At 49.5% G+C, this 18,602-nt stretch overlaps 5 protein-coding genes across 5 annotated transcripts; 4 read left to right on the top strand and 1 right to left on the bottom strand.

Moving 5' to 3' along the window:
- Positions 1–124: 124 nt before the first annotated feature.
- On the bottom strand, positions 125–1,334 carry Z518_00712 (uncharacterized protein; the record flags this gene model as incomplete). Its single annotated transcript, XM_013421313.1, has 3 exons — positions 125–301; positions 356–902; positions 961–1,334. 3 exons carry the CDS (start codon positions 1,332–1,334, stop codon positions 125–127), a joined length of 1,098 nt encoding a protein of 365 aa, XP_013276767.1.
- A 1,908-nt stretch (positions 1,335–3,242) lies between these two features.
- On the top strand, positions 3,243–5,038 carry Z518_00713 (glycerol kinase; the record flags this gene model as incomplete). The annotated part of the gene is made up of 5 exons (XM_013421314.1): positions 3,243–3,394; positions 3,455–3,593; positions 3,669–4,521; positions 4,578–4,744; positions 4,799–5,038. The coding sequence occupies 5 exons, from the start codon at positions 3,243–3,245 to the stop codon at positions 5,036–5,038; spliced, it is 1,551 nt and encodes a 516-aa protein (XP_013276768.1).
- Positions 5,039–5,851: 813 nt separating this feature from the next.
- On the top strand, positions 5,852–7,295 carry Z518_00714 (uncharacterized protein; the record flags this gene model as incomplete). Its single annotated transcript, XM_013421315.1, has 2 exons — positions 5,852–6,108; positions 6,158–7,295. 2 exons carry the CDS (start codon positions 5,852–5,854, stop codon positions 7,293–7,295), a joined length of 1,395 nt encoding a protein of 464 aa, XP_013276769.1.
- A 4,381-nt stretch (positions 7,296–11,676) lies between these two features.
- Z518_00715 (dTDP-4-dehydrorhamnose reductase) lies at positions 11,677–12,700 on the top strand (the record flags this gene model as incomplete). The annotated part of the gene is made up of 3 exons (XM_013421316.1): positions 11,677–11,852; positions 11,902–11,921; positions 11,973–12,700. 3 exons carry the CDS (start codon positions 11,677–11,679, stop codon positions 12,698–12,700), a joined length of 924 nt encoding a protein of 307 aa, XP_013276770.1.
- A 2,666-nt stretch (positions 12,701–15,366) lies between these two features.
- On the top strand, positions 15,367–17,427 carry Z518_00716 (uncharacterized protein; the record flags this gene model as incomplete). Its single annotated transcript, XM_013421317.1, has 1 exon — positions 15,367–17,427. One exon carries the CDS (start codon positions 15,367–15,369, stop codon positions 17,425–17,427), a length of 2,061 nt encoding a protein of 686 aa, XP_013276771.1.
- Positions 17,428–18,602: the final 1,175 nt, after the last annotated feature.

The following is an 18,602-nucleotide window of genomic DNA, read 5'->3' on the forward strand; positions in this document are numbered from 1 at the left end:
TGATCTGCCTGTCGCTGGTGAAATGTTTATCTTCCTTTTTCCCCTCTGCGACTTCACTCTCCCTCTGTCGAATTCCATCCACTTCGATTCCTGTTGAACCCTCATCAGTTACCATTTGTCGATTTTAAACCGGGGACGATTCCTTGGGCTCATATGTGTTGGACCATGTCTTTCGATCCAAGTGGAGGAATCTTGCCAATCCTACGCATTCCGTATTGATGGGCGATTCGCCAGTAAAGAGGAACATGTCGTACAGCCAACCGCCGAACGTGCATCCGAGAAATGGTGAAACCATGGGTACCTATTAAATGTTAGCCGTCTAGGTCAGACGAGCACTCCCAGATGTTGGACCCACCCAGAAGTAATAATCACCAGCAGTCCACACGTGCGGGCCGTACCCTATCATGTACGACATCAATCTGGGTCCGAAATCACGAGCCAGATTAATCGCATAGCCAGTTTCCCAACCAAAGCAAGCACCAATTCCAAAGATGACGAAGAACAGGCCCAATGGTGTTAGAGGTCCCGCTCCGATGTTGCCGTCATCTTTAAGGGCGTAGATCATGAACATGAGAATGGCAGAAGCGATAAATTCGGAAAAGAATTGCCCGGTCTTCGTCATGAACGGCGCGGGATACGTGCAGAAAATGCCGGCCGTAGCGGTCTCCGAGTATCCCGGGACGGTCCGAATATTGGCACCACCCTCGAAGACGTCAATAGCCGATTTATAGTTCGCATAGACGACGCCAGATGCGCACATGGCCCCGAGAACTTGAGCTACCATGTAAATGGGAAACTTTCGCCAAGGGAATTTTCGAAACACGCAATTGGCAAACGTGACCGCCGGGTTTATGTGACCTCCAGATATGCCTCCAGCATAAACACCTAACATGACACCCAGTCTAGAAAGGTCAGTGAAAATCTCCCCCCAAATAAAAGGGACTCAGGTCCAGATCTTACCCCCAGCCCCATGAGATCGACTGATAATCACCTTTGGTACCACTACTAAGAACAACCTGAGCCACGACACCGTCGCCGAACAAGATCAGGATGAATACGCCAAAGAATTCTGAAAACGGTTCTCGGCAGTAATGACGAATCCGACTCCAGAGGAGATCTGGCTCGGATTGAATGACGTCTTCTTGTGGAACCTTGTGGTCGACAAGAGCCCCATGTTCCGCATAAGCTGGCTGGCCTTCCACCGTGGTGTGTCGGTAGTTTTCCTGAGGTTGAAGAAGGTGAATGTGGTGATTGGGAGCAGGAGAAGAAGTATTGGTCGTCTCGTTTTGAGTGGCAGGAGGAGTAGAGGACAATGATTCTTTCTCGAGGGCCATGGTGTCGACGTCTTTGCTCAAATCTCCCGAGAGATGGATGGTAGTGATGTGATCGTTCGCCATTTCGTCAGCTCCTTCAAGGGAGGAGAGGCTAGACTCTTATTGTTCCAACGTGGAGGGTCCTTCTTGCAAGGAATTCCAACCAGGTCTAGTCCGCCAATGCGGAGTCCCAGTCCAAATGCCCGGAGGCGGGCGGATACGAACCAGTCATCGTGCAGGATACTGGGGAAAGGAGAGTGGGCGGGATGCCAAGGGTGCATGCAGGCCAGCTTGACCGAACTATTTGGAGGTGAAGCACAGTGTTGCATGTAACACCGCACGAATGGAAAGGCTCACTAGTGAAGTACTGATTTTCCATCTCGGTGTGAGCAAAGGCCGAAGGGAGAGTTGTAGATCGATGGGTCAGCAACCCGGAACACTTGGGGGAAGCCCTGGTGACAAGTCTTCGCGATGGTACGGGACTAACCAAATTCTCGGTTCCTTCACTTGGTTGGAACGTAATCCAAAGTACTCCGTATGGAGAGACTGGAGACAGAATGGACTAGACAGTAATCGATACGGCCTCGTCGTTGTTGAGCGAGCGAATAAATGGAACCAATAAGAGAACAAACTGGCGTCTGACTGAGGCTGACGAGTTTTTTGTCTCCCGTAAATCCAGCATCTTACTTGAATTGGGGAGCTCTAAGCCCCCATTGGACCAATCAACGCCAACTGCCGAAATGGAAATTTCCATTGTGAATTACCCACCCGCTTTCTAAAACCTGGTCCCACGATATCGAGTGAACCTCGTCACTTGCAGGAACTTTGAATTTGCAGATTTCGGGGTGTCTTTGACTTTCAGGCCCGAGGTCTCGAATTTCGATTCTCCAGGGCGTGTGCTGCGCTGGTCTGTTTAGGCCGGGTCGTTTAACATGGTTGATTCTATATGGGAGCCAGGAGACACTCCGTCGAATCAAATGTCCTGTCTCCGGCTTCGTCTCACCGGCTGTTGAAAATAAGTGTGGAGAGCAAGGTCAGAGACACAAGGTCATTCCACTCTCCATCTCCTACTCTCTGGTGTGTCTCCATCTGTCGTTCTTATCCCAAGCTACCCCGCAGAATCCTTCATGCATCCGGCAGGATTGGCGGGTCTATTCCCAGCGGCGCCACCGAGCCTTTGTCCGACAGGACTCGATTTGACCAGTGCGTATTAGCATCTGATGTTGCTAGGCTCAGCCTCTGTAGGACTGCCGAAAGATGCCGCTGCATCACAAAAGGTGGTCTTGTACATGGCACAGTGGCTCATAGGGCGCTAATGGTGCTGATGTTACAGTGTCACGCTGTGCTAAGAGGCAAAACCGCTGGTTGACCCACTCTCCTTCGTTCTTTCGAGCAAGGATGCCGTACACTGGTGAGGCCTAATTCACATTAGCGCACTTCCAGTCGAGACAAATTGTGGCTTGCTTGCTATCTACCCCGGACATTGCTAAGTTAAGCTGTCGTGCATCTCGAAGGCTGGGTCGGCATATGCTCTAGCCATCATCAGTGGAAAAATCATCGTCTTTCTCCCGAGACTTCGTGGAGAAATTGCTCAATTAAGTTTATCAGTCAAAACGTCATCCTCCCACCAGATCACGTGGCGTGGAGCCGCCTCTGAGGACCCCCGGATTCCGCGAAATAACTACTTGAACTGCTACTGCAGCTCGGGGTCTCCAGTCCGAGCCTCGCTTCGAAAAATCGAACAGAAGCCCTCTTCAGTAACCCACGGATCAGCTGTTTCTCCAGCGGCTTTTCTCCAGCGATTCGGAATTCTCCCAAGCGTCGAGAAAACTACCGAATATTTCTCTGCTCCATCTTCCACTCCAGGCATCATCTCGCAACCTATTCCGAGCCCAAATTGATTGGATGTTGGCCGCAATCAGAGGCAAGATGGGTGACACCGCGCGCCATCCCTCTCATGAGATATTCGTGGGTTCCATTGACCAAGGAACTACCAGCACCCGTTTTCTCATTTTCAATCGAGACGGTGACCCCATTGCTTCTCATCAGGTTGAGTTCAAGCAAATGTATCCTCATCCAGGGTACGTTGAAGCTCATATCACACACTCATAATGGCATCATGGCACTGATTCGGGTAATAGCTGGCATGAACATGATCCACTCGAAATTATTTCGTCGGTGGAGGAATGTATCGAAGGAGCCGTCAAAGACCTGGAAAACCAAGGCCACGCAAGCGCAAATATCAAAGCTGTGGGAATTACGAATCAACGAGAGACCACTGTCAGGCCAATCCGTGATCCCCCCATCCGAGCCAATCGCTTTGAAAATGGATTAACTTTTGCTTCCGATATCTAGGTAGTATGGAATTCTGAAACCGGAGAACCTCTGTACAATGCCATCGTCTGGACCGATACTCGAACACAAGCTCTTGTTCGTAAGCTGAAGAATCGTTTGGGGGCCGATCAACTTCAACAACATTGCGGCTTGCCCTTGTCGACGTATCCCTCCGTTGGGAAATTGCTCTGGCTTCTAGAAAATGTGCCCAAGGTCAAGGATGCGTATGACAAAGGCATCCTCGCCTTTGGCACCGTCGATGCATGGCTGGTGTACAAACTCAACGGCGGTCCGAAGAAAAACGTCTTCGTATCCGACCCGACGAACGCCTCGAGAACAATGTTCATGAATCTGACAACCTTGGATTATGATGAGCAGCTCATCGATTTCTTCAGACTCGACCCGACCAAGATCCACTTCCCCAAGATCACTCGGTCATCCGATCCTGAGGCGTATGGCTCTCTGGAGTCGGGTGTGCTGCAAGGAACCCGCATTACTGGCTGCCTAGGTGATCAGTCCGCAGCCTTGGTGGGTCAAAAAGGATTTACCCCGGGACTTGCTAAGAATACCTACGGTACGGGCTGTTTCCTCTTGTATAATGTCGGGGAGAAGCCGGTCTTCTCCACTCACGGTTTACTCGGCACTGTGGCGTATGACTTTGGCGAAGGCAAAAGAATGTATGCTCTTGAGGGGAGTATTGCTGTCGCCGGTTCCAGTGTGAAATTTCTGGTTGATAACTTTGGCTTTGTCGAGTCATCCAGCAAGATCAGTCAGTTGGCAGCTACAGTTGATGACAACGGTGGTGTGGTTTTCGTCACCGCCTTCAGCGGGCTCTTTGCGCCATACTGGATAGACGACGCAAGAGGTACCATCTGTAAGTTCTTCCATATGGGGCCCCCGCTCGATCCACTTAATGCTCATTGATATCAGACGGCATCACCGCTTACACCCAACGGGGTCATATTGCACGGGCCACACTAGAAGCGACATGCTTCCAAACCCAAGCAATTCTCAGTGCCATGGAGAAAGATTCTGGTCACAAACTCTCTGAACTTGCCGTTGATGGTGGAATGAGCAATTCCGACTTGACTATGCAGGTATGACCAGTCATCGATCTCTCCTTTCATGAACAAGGCTAATATGTGCTTCAGACCCAAGCCGATTTGATTCAAATTCCGGTAGTACGACCACAAATGCGTGAGACCACAGCCCTCGGAGCTGCTATTGCTGCCGGCCTCGCCGTCGGGGTATGGGAGAGCATAGACGAGTTGAAGAATATCAATGTTGAAGGTCGCACTGTATTTACTCCAGAAATGGAAGAGGCCAAGAGCAAAGAAATGTTTGGGAGATGGGAGAAGGCTGTTCAGATGTCCAGGGGATGGTCATCGTGAGGGCCCAAACTTACCGTGGTACGAGCAATGTTGTCACCCCGTTAAATGAGAGTGAAGGATTTGGCGCCCACCGCAAAATGACCATAGTTTGCGAGCGAACCCTGACCGTGGCTTCGGATTTCTTCTAACCATCACATTCCTGTCTCTCAGTTCAAATATGCCGCCTCTGGGCGGTGATCTCACCGTCATCGTGGTCTTACTGTTTAGCACAACGCCGTGTGGATTGGGGGGCCTGTGAGGTGGCAGAGCAAATCCGCGATGGGACCCCCAGGTCACGTTCATTGTGCACGTCGACCATTACCGTTCGTCCCTGTGTAATCAGTCCATGAAGAGCAATGTCGATATTTCTTGCCTTTTCGAGATCGAGAGAAAATCCTCGAAACCAGCAAAGTGTCGGACTTCTTCCAGGCGGTGAAAATGCCAAGGTCGGCGTTGTTTGCGAGATGAAATCTGTCATTACCCGTGTGCTACTCCTGTGTGCGGGCTATTTTGCTGTATATTAAGCTGCATTACATCTCCATTTCGAGTGCGGGACCGCGCCCTTTGGCACTGGTCGGTTATCCGGCACCGATAAGCACCAGTATCGAGGCCTTTGTCTCCAATTCTCGAGGCTTCAGCGAATACTGGTCGACTTGAGGTAACCCGCAAATTGGAGAATGAGTATAATACAACGCCGGGTAATCAGGGATGGGTACAACTCACTCTTTTTTCTTTTCCTCAGTTGCTGTTGAAACTGTTCCACTGCTATTGACCAGAATCGATTCAAAAGTCTGCAGCATTCCCTACAAATGAACCCACAAGGAGAAGGCCGGCATGTCGAGTCAAGATATTTCCGAGTTCGAGAAAGACGTCATAGAGATCAATAACCCCAAGGGAAAGGACGAGGGAAATCTAGACCTCAGCAAACACACCTCACTTCCCGAGTTGAAACAAGTCGCCAGTAATACTTTAAGCAGGGCGGCCTCCCGACTCACCACTCGATCTATCGTTGATCCCGGCCCTCCCCCCGATGGTGGACTGAAAGCATGGATCCAAGTGGCCATGGGCTGGGTGGTATGCTTTGTTACCTGGTGTGTTGAGGAACCTATCGGCTTGACGGATGCAGCTGATTTCTTCCAGGGGTTATATCAATTCCTTCGGTGTATTCCAAACCTATTACACGGACACCCTGGGAGAGTCACAATCAACGATATCTTGGGTTGGTTCGGTCCAATTATGGGTAGTTTTCTTCGTGAGTGCTTTTTCTGGTCGGGCATTGGATGCTGGACTGTTCATACCCACTCTGTTGGTCGGGTCGGTGATTCAAATAATCGGCATATTCATGACGAGTCTCTGTAAAGTATTTTGGCAACTTGTCCTGGCCCAAGGGCTCTGCACAGGATTAGGCAGCGGTATATTTTTCTGCCCGACCTTGGGGTTGGTCACCACTTATTTCAAAAAGAATCGAGGAGTTGCGGTGGCCATTGTCTCAACGGGTAATTCAGTGGGTGGTGCAGTATATCCTGTCATCGTGCGCCAACTTCTTCCCAAGATTGGGTATGCATGGACCGTCCGTGTTTTGGGGTTTGTGAATTTGGCCTTGCTCGCAACTGCATTGGCTTTCATGCGTCCGAGATTGCCACCTCGAAAAGCCGGCCCGATCGTCGAGTGGAAGGCCTTCTATGAAGTGCCGTACATCTGTGTCCTCGTTGGCATGTCCCTTGTCTTTGGCGGTCTCTTCTTTACCTATTATTATATCGCCTCCTACGGTCGCACCGTCATCAACATGAGCTATGCAGACTCACTCACACTGCTTATCATCTTCAACGCAGCAGCCATCCCGATTCGACTCATGACGGGCTTCGTTGCGGACAAATTTCTAGGACCTCTGAATGTAATGGTCCCTCTCCTCTTTCTCAATGCGTTGTTTGCATTTGCTTGGATTGCTGTCACTACTGAAGCTGGTATGTACGTGTTTTCGACATTCTATGGCTTCTCAGCAGGAGCGTTCCAATGTCTTTTCCCCACGACGGTAACGAGTCTGAACAATGATTTGAGTAAGAATGGCGTTCGCATGGGGATGGCGTTTTCGATTTTCAGCTTTGCAGGTCTTGCTGGTCCACCAATTGGAGGCGCTTTATTGACGACGAATGGTGGAGGTAAAGGAGGGTATTTATCGGCGCAGTTGGGTCTGGGATTGGCGACGACTCTCGGTGCTTGTCTGATGGGTGCTGCTCGTGTGTACAAAGATGGCTGGAGTTTGAGGAAAAAGTGTTAGCGTGGAGATTGAATGATGGTGGACATTGACGACGAAGACATACCAAGAAGCAGTTGATGATACACCATCGGGCTGAATGCAAGAGACCAGAACTTGGTACCCGAAACACAGGGTCAGGGCCCGACGAATTGATTAGGTTCAGACATATGAGAATGCAGAACGTCCATACAGTTGGTGGAAACGGAAATCCAACGAGGTGGAGGCTCTGACCCTACAGTTCCAGATGTACATAGAAGATGTCAGATCTTCTCATGTAGGTAGCCACGTTCCCAACAGAAGAATATCGTTAAGGAACTTTGTTCAAAATGATTATTCATAGTTTGAAAGCCAATGACGCTCTTTGCTGCCTACCGCTACCGCATTCCTCCTAAAATCTCTTGTTGAAACTCGACGATATACCAAATCACAAGCATAAACTGCTCTCATGCTGATTCATTAACTTTTACAGATTGCCCAAACCGTGGAGGAATAATCTGCAAACATGAATAATCTCGTTCGCCGCTGTAAGGCTCGATATAAGGAGGTAAGGTGGCCAACGCGTCTTGTGGATCAATTTCAGTTAACAGGTTGCACGCAGTGAACCATGTTATGGCCGGTCGGAATGCGATTGCGCTGAACATCTGCTTAGAGCTTCGCCTCGAACCACGAGTCGGTGTTCATCGTCGGGTCATGGTCAGTCAAACTTCTTTTGGATCTACTCAACATTGCCCGACAAGACAACCACGGCAAATTCAGTCGCCATATTAAGAAAGTCAAATCAGTGGCAAAGAACCTCATCAAGATACTCGAAGCTGGGGAATAGAAAATCGAGGCTCCAAAACCACCCATAGAGAAGACGGCTAGCAGAAGGAGCGCAACACTAGCTGTGTCTCCGAGAAACGACCAGAATGACGTGATTGCTGGTCGAAACAGCATCATCATCACCGAAAGCTTGTTGCGGAACGATAGCTACGAGCCGGGGAATCAGACAGAGTATGCCAGCCCGTAAGAATTCTACCCAGTGAGATGATGAGGCTGACCGGCAGAGACATCGTTCACACCAAAATTCCGCTTGGAACAGCCAAGATCGACGAGCAGACATTGAGACCCTTGATCCATCTTCGCACCTCATCCATGAGATGTCACCAGGGATCTTGGAGTATTAATCTCTACTGGGAATTGTCACTGTTGATATTTGAGCTTCGACTTGTCGGAAAGAGCCAACTACCGGATGGACAACTCTCCGGGCAGAAAATGCAGTAATTTTTGTGGTTTAGCAGCAATGATTTTTTCGATACCGCGATTCGGATGCTTGTACATTCAAGCCTGTAACGTGTCATCAATGCTCGTCCTCTGCCGTTTCAGCTGGTCCGTGACTGCCAGACTTCATGGGCCAATACGGTCACTGGATGATAGGTACCCTTATAAGATAACACTCCTGATAACAATAAGACGCTCCACCTAATACACTGTCGCTTGAAAGTCCTGCCCAACAAGGCTCACTGCCCTTCTTCACTCCTCGCTGATTGTTCCGATGTCTTCATATTTCTTGGGATTTTTGTCAAGAGTGGTCACAACGGGGCTCCCCAGCACAAGAGCTAACACCTTCAATGGCGATGATTTTTCCGCGTGTTTGCCCCAAAACTTGATCCTTAGTCGCAGGCACACATGTTTTATCTGATTTGAGTGGCAATTCACGTTGCTTTGGCCAGGTTGGAGTGGGACTTCAGGCCGTGATTGTTCCTGAAATGCAGATGCAGATTGTCTTGCACTAGGGTCAAGTGGTAGAGAACGTTCCTCGCCTGCTTTCGATAGGAATAGTGGAATTCCTTCTGAATGATGCTGCCAGACGTCTGTCAAGAGGTAACTGTGTACGTTGTGCCTTGGATTTGCCTGTTTCGAATTGTTTTTGAATGGTGCCTCGGCTAGAGGTTCTGAGATAGCATGTACCTCTTGAGATTCGACTGCCATGCTGCGGTAATAGTGTAGGTGTTTGGTTGGTTAACGTGCTAGGAGCTTTGATGGGACATATATCAGTCGTCTGTGGCTTTCAAGGCAGCTTGCCATACGTACACGGGGAAGCGGCGGGACATATTTCTCTCGTCAGTGGCCCGGAAGACTGTCTTCTGTGCTTCCTAGGACAATTGGTGGAACATATGCTTTAGTTTTTTAGTGTTGATGAGTGATTTCGTGGAATGGCCCCTCGACCGATGGCAGTGGATTTCGTCTCACAACTGGCCGCACTCTTGAAGATTCACCAGTGTCAAGAGGAATGGCACGCGGTGTCCGAATGGAGGGCTTTCCAATTGTAGGCGTTGGCGTAGAAGGAGGCGGAAGCGTTCATCCCTGCGGACTGGTTGGAGCACCCGTAGGATGACGTATCATTGGCATTCTCCAATTGTCATGTATGGATTGTTCATCCTCAACCTACTTCATGGAATCCAGCCACTGAAGCAGAGAACGAAGCTGATCAATTCTTGACAAGGTTGGAACACTCTGCAATTGAATTTTCCATCTCCGATAGAAGTTCTTTATCAGGCAGCTTCGCTTCGAGATGCCTCTATTCTAAATCTCGGTCTCCAAATGATGCTTCTCCTTTGACGGGACCATCTTCACATTGTGCTGGAATATCTTGCAATATAGTGACCAGTGGCCGGAGACTCTCAAATTCATCTCGAAGCCCTTTATCCTGGGCAACAGTGGACGCTTCAAGATCTTCCAGTTCCTTCCCAAGCTGGGATATCTTGTGTTCTCGAAGTGCGAGCTCCTTCATCTTACGAATGATCTTCTTCCTGCCATTGGAGCGGTGAGAAGGATGTTTCTGTATATTGGAGATATCATTGTGGCAGAGAAGGGAAATGGAAGTATCATCCTCATTTAAGAAGACAGATTTTGCGTTAGAGGCACCGAGCTCTTTGATGGATAAGATGAGCGGGAAGGAGGTGATTCCATAGTACGTGTGCATTCATTGATCGTGATGGCGACGACGGGCTACGACTCGATGGTGACGGGCGGTTTCTTTACAAAATTAGCTAATCTCAACCCGAGAATAGGAAACTGTTCTCGCCAAGAGAAAGAAACCAGAGCAAATGCGCGCATTTCTTTGTGTCTTCAAACATCTCAAGCGGGATGGATATGCCGGGATCTTCTCGATGAGACATTTCCGTACTCTCCAATGGGTTGATGGTTGACCACATTTGGAGCGCAAGAGGTTTCTCCAAGCGATAGGACTGATATCCATGTTCGAGTTGACAGGTTCGTCAGACCCGACGAAAATGGCTTGACGCTGGACAGGACTAGATTTTCCGACGTCACGACGTGGAAACCTGGATGATTTCGGACACATTAATCACGATGGAAATAGTATCTTCGTCGCCTTGAAGAAACACACGATACTTTCCAACACCTGTGTGGATCATCGAGTCTGCAAATTGTTCCAATTGTCAGAGACTTACCGGAAAAATTTCTAGAATTCTGGTTTCGAAAAAAGGTTCTGAACGTCTGGAGATATATATTGACATCCAAGAACGTGATTAAAACTTCCTGGGCTGGCTCTTTGAATCATTTAGAGAAATGTAGGTTCAGTGGAGAGTGATCGATCATGGAAAGCTGTAATTGTCTGCCTGCGAGGGCGGCAACGTGAGAAGGACATGATTCATGACTAGACAGCGATGCGAGTTGAAAATTAGGCACCAGGCTCCATGGGTAATTTCGGCAAAACATCGCAGTCCAAATTTGGTTAGACTACGCCAAGACTAGGCTCTCGCGCAAGGAATATCTTTCGCTCTCAGCATCACAATTTTTCTTTCCTCTTTTCTATTCCAAGGCAAGTCTTCCCATCTGCGCATGTCGAATTCAGCATCGATTTCCTACCTTGCCCAGACCTCCGACCCCTTTCAGATACACCATCATGTCTTATTCCTTCCTCTCCAGCTTCCATGCTTCCACGTCCATATCCACCTCACTCGAACCTTTCAGAACGTTGGCTAACGGGTAGAAAACAGTGCACGGGCAGTAACAGCGCAAGTGAGGAGCAATCCGATGCCTGTTTTTTGCTAGTTGGTGAGTCGTACATTCTGGATGAAATTAGTGACATACTAATGGAATTTGCTAGAAAACTTTTAACTGACCGCTCCTCGTGGACTTCGGTTCGCGTGGGAATTTTTGAAACCAACACACCTTTTTCATCATCGTCGGCGCCTGGTGCGAAGGCATGGAGAAGGAGGAGGGTTGATAGTCCGATCATAGACGGTAGAGCTCAGCGTAGAGTAAAACAAGTCCCAAGACTTTTTGGAGCGTAGTTTCATTGATTGCATAGCTAAAAGAATCGGAGTGCGAAACCTTCTCCAAAACCAGCTCTCATGTCAACTTCTAACCAACTCGTGGTCAAAACCCATCAACAATGCCATCAGCTCTAGTAACAGGAGCGACAGGCCTGTTAGGCCGACAGGTAGCCAAAGCATTTTCCGACGCAGGCTGGCAAACAACCGGCACGGGCTTCCGTCGAGCCTCATCCACGATCCACGAGGTAGACATCAAGGACAGCGAAGCCGTGACCCAGCTCCTGGACGAGGTCAAGTAGGGATGGCTACGCATAGGAAAATCAAAAAGCTAACCCCACCTTCAGACCTCAAGTCATCGTCCACTGTGTGTATGGCTCATCAGTTACGCAAAGAAGCTAACAGAACATCCTTCTAGGCGCCGCGGACCGCCAACCTGACTCCTGCACCAAGAACCCCCAAGAGGCTCGTCGCCTGAACGTGACAGCAACAGAATCCCTCGCTTCGCTCGCAGCCTCCCACAATGCTTTTCTCATCTACATCTCGACCGACTACGTATTCCCTGGCGTGGCCGGCCAAGCACCGTACAAAGCCGACGACCCTCCCAAGCCGACCAACATCTACGGCCAAACAAAACTCGACGGCGAAAATGCAGTGCTAAAACACTCTGGGACCGTCGTCCTACGAGTCCCCGTCCTCTACGGCCCCACGTTACCGGCCGACAACAACCAAGAAAGCGCGGTCAATATCCTCATGGACGCGCTGTACACGTCGCAGAAAGAGCCCGTCAAGATGGATGACTGGGCGATCCGATACCCGACGAACGTTGAGGATGTGGCGCGCGTGTGCGTCGATATTGCAAAACTATATACAAGCGAGAAAGACAATCTGCCGCGCATTCTACAATTCAGCAGCGAGGACCGCATGACCAAGTACGAGATCTGCAAGAAGTTTGCAGAGATCATGGGGTTGCCGATGGATGGACTCGTGGCGGATAAAGACGGTGGGAAACCGGGGGCAGATGGCACGTTGAGACCGTACGATTGTCATTTGGATACGAGCGAGTTGAAAAATTTGGGGATTGATATTGCAACGGTGGATTTTGTGGCGTGGTGGAGGAGAAAAGTGGGAGCTTTTCGACATTAAAAAGTGCCGTTTGTACGGATGAAATCCACGAGTCGCCGAATGAGTCAACGATGCCAAATGAATCAATGAAATGCTCGCTTGATGGTAATATCTAGATTTCTTTGATCACTGTCTATCCTGTTATGTCTTTCCATTTGCAATGATTGCCATCTCTGACCAGACTAGGCGGGAACGAGATGAAAGACTCGATCTCGATCAGCAGGACAAAGAAGGATGGTAAGTAATTGTTCTTCGTCCTTATCACTGGGGACCAAAGAAAAAAAAAGCCACTCATCTGCGGATGGAGAATGCAGATGTCGAGAGTAGACTCCGTGTCGACATGGTCGAGTTTGCGCAATTCAGAAAGGGGAGAAAATGGCCGCCATCGTTGTTTGCTTGCGCTGGAGTAGATGGTAACATCTGTCATTGAAACGACCCGGAGGCTTCTGCGGTCAACCATATCAAAGATTTGGCTGTATGGATCCAAGACGGGTGCCGTCTACTGTTGACAAAAAGCCCCCGCCTGACTCTGAATCAGTCTCGCCGGAATGATCTTCTCGCTGGAGCTCAAAGTCAGTAAGTTCAGCATCTCTCATGACGGCTTTCTCTTGTAATTGCTGAATGATCAATTCGGCATGAGGAGGAATATCCCGAAACATCCAACAAAAATGCTAGACAAGATGACGATATTGCGGAATCCTCGTGGCAATAGGATGTGCGAAAAAAATCCACTCCCAAATATGAACCAGACCAGTTATGCAAAATGCCATATCGGTTAACAATGCCATGAGAAACCATCAGGAGAAGAAGAACAGTGTGGCAACGTCATCTTCGTTCATTCGTGTCGGCGGAATTGAAGAGGACTTTGAGAAAATCAGCAAGATCGCTAGGTTGCATATGAAGGATAGGACCGATTTCATCCAGAAACGGTTTAAACCAATCACATTTTCCATACTATTGAATCAATCTATCCCCAAGCTTGAGCTCGAGCCTCTCGGCCACTGGCTCTTGTCACACTGTCATGAATAGCTTGTACGGAACCAGATCGGAATTCGCTGCGGGGGTTCGAGCAGATGATGGAAAAGTAAAATTAGCCCATGATGTGCTCGGTGTATCATAGCACACAAAAAAGGCCGAACCATCTTGCTGTGCGTTTCGGATCCTTCCATATGTAGACGTGCTGAATGTTGACAAGGAAAGGTTGCCATGGTGCATTGGTGATGGCGATCCTTTCGATGATGCGAGCGAGATCCTCAAGGCCAAGGTCGCATAACTTTGACACGAGACACATTTCGAGTGAGGATCCAACTGCTTGAAGACTTTCTCCTTGCGGATGGACTTTTTGGACACGACCGCGTGATTCATCGACTTCTGAAGCCACTCGATCAATATCCAAAATATCTGATTCTCTGGTGGTCGCTCTGGTTAGAGCATCGTGGGCATCGTGGACTTCCTGATCTTGGTCAATACTCCAGATGGGATGTCTCGCATTTTCAAGGTTCCCTAGCTGCCACGCGAGTAAATTTACTGTGCATGACGCGTTTTGGATGGGGCACGAGATATTTCAAGTCTTTGACAGTATCGGACACAGCATCATGAGTTGACTTTTGGGATTGGGGGGATGATTTATTAAGAACTCTGGAGGGGTCGAAAGCTGCATCGGAAAAGATGTCGGATTCCTCATCAAGAGCATCGTTGCCGGGGTGTCCTTGTTTCCTCTCAATTGCATCGTTCGTTCTGGCTTGGTCTTTGAGATGAATGGCACGGTCAAGTAGCTGCGTCGGCTTCAAGCATACCGTCTCGACGAACAGCAGACATGATTCAAGTCGAGGTCCGAAGGAAGAAGATGAGGCGATTCAAGGGTCAACGCAATTCAATGAAAGTTGTCTTTTTTGATGGGACCATTTTGACAGGCAGCGCTGTTTGCCAAGCTGGAGTGGCGGCTATGACACGTTCACGGCGGCCGTGGTGGAAATCTGGTCATTGTACAATTTGCCCAGAAATTTTGATCGATCTGCTAGCTCAGCTCGGCTTGATATCCAAGCCGGAACGCTTTTTCTTTTCTTTCAGGGTGTTTTAATCTTCAAGGCAGATGGAGGTCTCAAGAAGTATGATTGACAGAAAAAGGTAATTGAGGTGATCCGAATCGAGGTTTCATGAGGAAACGAGGATCGATCGACGCAAAGTCTTGTGATACGTAGAAGCTGTTACTGCAAAGCATTCCTTCTATAACGCATATTGATCTCTTCGGTGCTCCTCATGGAATCTCAAGGGAGACAACAAGCATGATGGCAATATGTTTGAGCCATTGTTATGAAGTAGGTGAACAGGCGAAGTTCATGATAACCGGAGTGAAGGAGAGGGACAGGAAGCTCCTTAGCGTCCATCATCCCCCCGAATTCTGCATGCCAACACTGAGGCGGGTGCTGTGAGTTGTAAGAGACAAAATGAAAAAGATGGCAAAAGAAGAATTTTGGTTACCGGGTCTGCAAAGATTCTACCGCACCAAAGCGATTGCGATCACAATGAACGGCGATTTGATGTGATTCACTTCTTGTTGCTAACTACCTCACATTTCCACTGCGCCTCACAAACCTATTTTCATTTGATCAGACTCACAATTCAAGGTCAGTTACACAATCCTTCTCATTCGATGCTCATCTTAGTCCTCAGTATTTTCTGTCAAGATGGATGACGCCCCTCCTCCAAAGAAGAAATCTCGCTTCTTCAGCAACGGCAAAAGTAAGATAGGCGGCATTCTTCCTTCCAAGAAAGGCTCAGAGACAGACGACTCACCTCAGACGAATAGCACTCCATCTCTTCCTTCCAGCTCTAACAACAAAGCGAACTCAAACAATTCTTCTCATTCCCCATCAGCAACCAACCCAATCATTGGGCAGGGTAGATCTTCCCATCGAGAATCCCCTCGCCAGCTGCTCTCAGACAGTGATGCAGAAACCGATATTGACGAGAGCGAAAATGGCAAACAAGATCGGGGCTGGGGCTCAAGAAGCGATGAAGAAAATACAAAACCTGCCAGCTCCACCTTAGCCACACCGGACCTGGATAAGCTGAGCATCAGAAACAAGCGAAGAGATGGAGTTTATGGCCTCGGATCTCTTCTGCCACAACAGCAACCAAACTCCGGTCCCAGTCAACCACCACCACCTCCTCCATTCCAACCATCTCTACCAACGACACTCTACGTCGACATGGACCGCGACGAGCATGGCCGACTCCTACCAAACCCCCCTCCATTCCCGCGAGACTTTGGTGGACTTGGCCCTGGTACTCGTGCTCAGCAACCACTATCCGCGGCATACAATTACAGTACCACAAGAAATCGAATCGAAGCAATGCGATCCTTCCAACCAGCTCCATACCTAGCGAATCCCGAGTCCCTAGTCCCCGAACACCTGTACATGTCTCCCCACCGGCTCGAACGCGCAAGTCGTCACGCCCGCATATCCTCGAAACGTAAGCGGCCCGAGAACATCTTCCCGCCTCCACCGTACGTGTATCAACGCACCAGCGATCCCAACTTCAACATCTTCAACGGCGTCCTCTTGTACCCGGAACTCGTCTTCGCCCTCGCCAGCGTCCTTCCCGTTAAGGATCTCATCAGCCTGTACGCAATCAGCCGAGACTTTCACACGATCCTCGACACGCGCTTCACGACAGTCGTCCTCACTCAGGCCATGAACAAAGCGCCTGAGAGCGCCCGCACATTCGTCTTTCGCAGCTACTCGCGACTCAGCCGAACAGACCCGGCTACGCAGATCCCACACCCTCGCGCGGCCTTAGCTGCACGCCACGTCCCCCGCTTGATCCCCTCGTTCCGCTGGCTCAAGATGATCATCCACCGCGAGAAAGTCGTGCACGAAATCATGGCCGTGTTTGCGGAAGACGGCATCCCCTTACCGTTCCGCTGCCGCCTCGCGCTCAAGCGGCTCTGGTACCTGCTTGACGTGCCCGATAACGCGCGCCGCATCGGGCTCGTGCACAATCGACGTCTCCTCACGGACCTCGACATTTTCTTTGCCATGTGCTTCTTCGTCAAACTCGACATGCGCCTCAACGACCCAGTCGCCAGCGAAAAACACGACGATATGCGCAAACTGCTCATGTCGCAGAAAAGCCTGACGACAGTCCTGCGTGTCCTCCGTCGCGATCTGTGGACGACCCGCTTGGACATACTCCGCGAGTGGGTCAAGCTCAAGTACACGCCAGCCGAAGACGAGCAGGGCCTGAGTATCTTCGGCATCCCACCCGAGCAGGTCGGCAGGGGCAGACTCGAGTACTGGGGCGAGCGGACCGCCACACAACTAGGGCGCGAGCCCGAAATCCTCCTTCGGCCAGACCAGCTGATTATTCGTGAAGCCATACGGCGGCGCATGACGTTTAAGAAGATGTACATCCGATTCATGACCTACGGGTACGTAAGGCCTGATACGCTTGTGGACTATGCACCGCGCCAGTACGGGCGACGTATCGTCGAACTCGAGGACGAGTATGAGATTGACGACACGGTCGGAGGTGTGGCGGCATTGGGCGTCGGCGACGAGGGGTATGACGAATTACTGGACCTCGGACCCACGAGAAATGGAAGTCAGTACACAATTGTCAAAGAGGAGACTAGTGAGAAGGACAAAGAGATGAGGAAGGAGCAGGAAGGGTTTTTGAAGTGGTGCCTTGCGTGGTGGGAGCGTGAAGCGAAGGGGTTGGCTCCGGACATGGATCTCGGTTGAGATGATTTCAAGTGGTGGTGATCGATATGATACGCCATGAATGAGAAAAATGAGATGATATCCTGGGGAACGGGAGTTGGAAACATCTGCCCCATCGAGAGAGCCATCTTCCCGATCTGGTGCAGCAGACGGAAAAGTTTCCTATGGCTTTGTTTGACGTCGTTTGTATGAAATCTTGGACAGAAAAGCTCTAGGAAAAGAACAGGGCAGGACGGGCGTAGGATCCTTCCCTTTCTTGAAGGAAATTGTTCGCGTCGAATTTTCCGCACAGAGTTTGTTCAGTGATGTCCACCAGAAGCAGAGACTGCCATCGGTGTCTTGTTCGTGTACTTGATAACTAACAGCCCACTGCCTTGGTCAGGCTTGAAGTCAATGTTATGATCAAATGCAAATGGAATCGAATTCGGTCTCTCCGATCAAATTGTGGTTGATCAAAGTTCGGAAATAGTCGAGTGTAGTTGTCGGCCAACCTATCAGAACAGAAGAAAGCTTGAATGGGTTGGAACGAAATAAAATGGTCATTGAGTGTCTGTATATTGAATATAAGTTAAAGTCTCACAAGACAAAGATGAACGTCAAGAGATCGGTCTTTGGAGGAAGGGAGATCTCGTGTAATCTGCAAAGATCGCCTTTTCTAACGTAGTAGCCAGGCTCATCAGTTATCAGATAGTAGTGTAGAATAGGGTGGCTGGTGATGATGGATTCTGGTGTGCCAATCTCGTCGTGAAGGAAGAGGCTTCGATATTAGGCTCAGAGGCACTTGGGGAGAGATCCTAAGTGGTTTTGGGTCTGGGGTCCATGGTTCATGTATTCCTCTTCCTGAGGCTAAGCTATCTAGTATAGCCTCGACTTTGTCTAACGGAGTGGTTGCCGGGATGAAAGGATCGAAATAACCGTACCTCTGCCGTCGTCTATTCATTGAGTCAGGCTCTCTCGTGGAGCTTTTCTTCACAGATGATGTTTCGTTTTCACTAAATGGATTAGGTGATTGTTCGAGATACTTCTCTTCACGGTTCTGTGATCTTTTGTTTTCCGAGGCGATCAAGGTGCGGTGTAATCCAAGCACTTTTGTGTCGATTGCTGATTGTTTGGAAATGAGACCGGTCATAGGTTAGAAGAGGCGCTGGCAAGCAATTTGATCCATGAGCCTTGAAAGTGGTTGGCTGAGTAGGACA

This window comes from Rhinocladiella mackenziei (assembly GCF_000835555.1).
Source record: "Rhinocladiella mackenziei CBS 650.93 unplaced genomic scaffold supercont1.1, whole genome shotgun sequence".
Lineage (NCBI taxonomy): Eukaryota > Fungi > Ascomycota > Eurotiomycetes > Chaetothyriales > Herpotrichiellaceae > Rhinocladiella > Rhinocladiella mackenziei.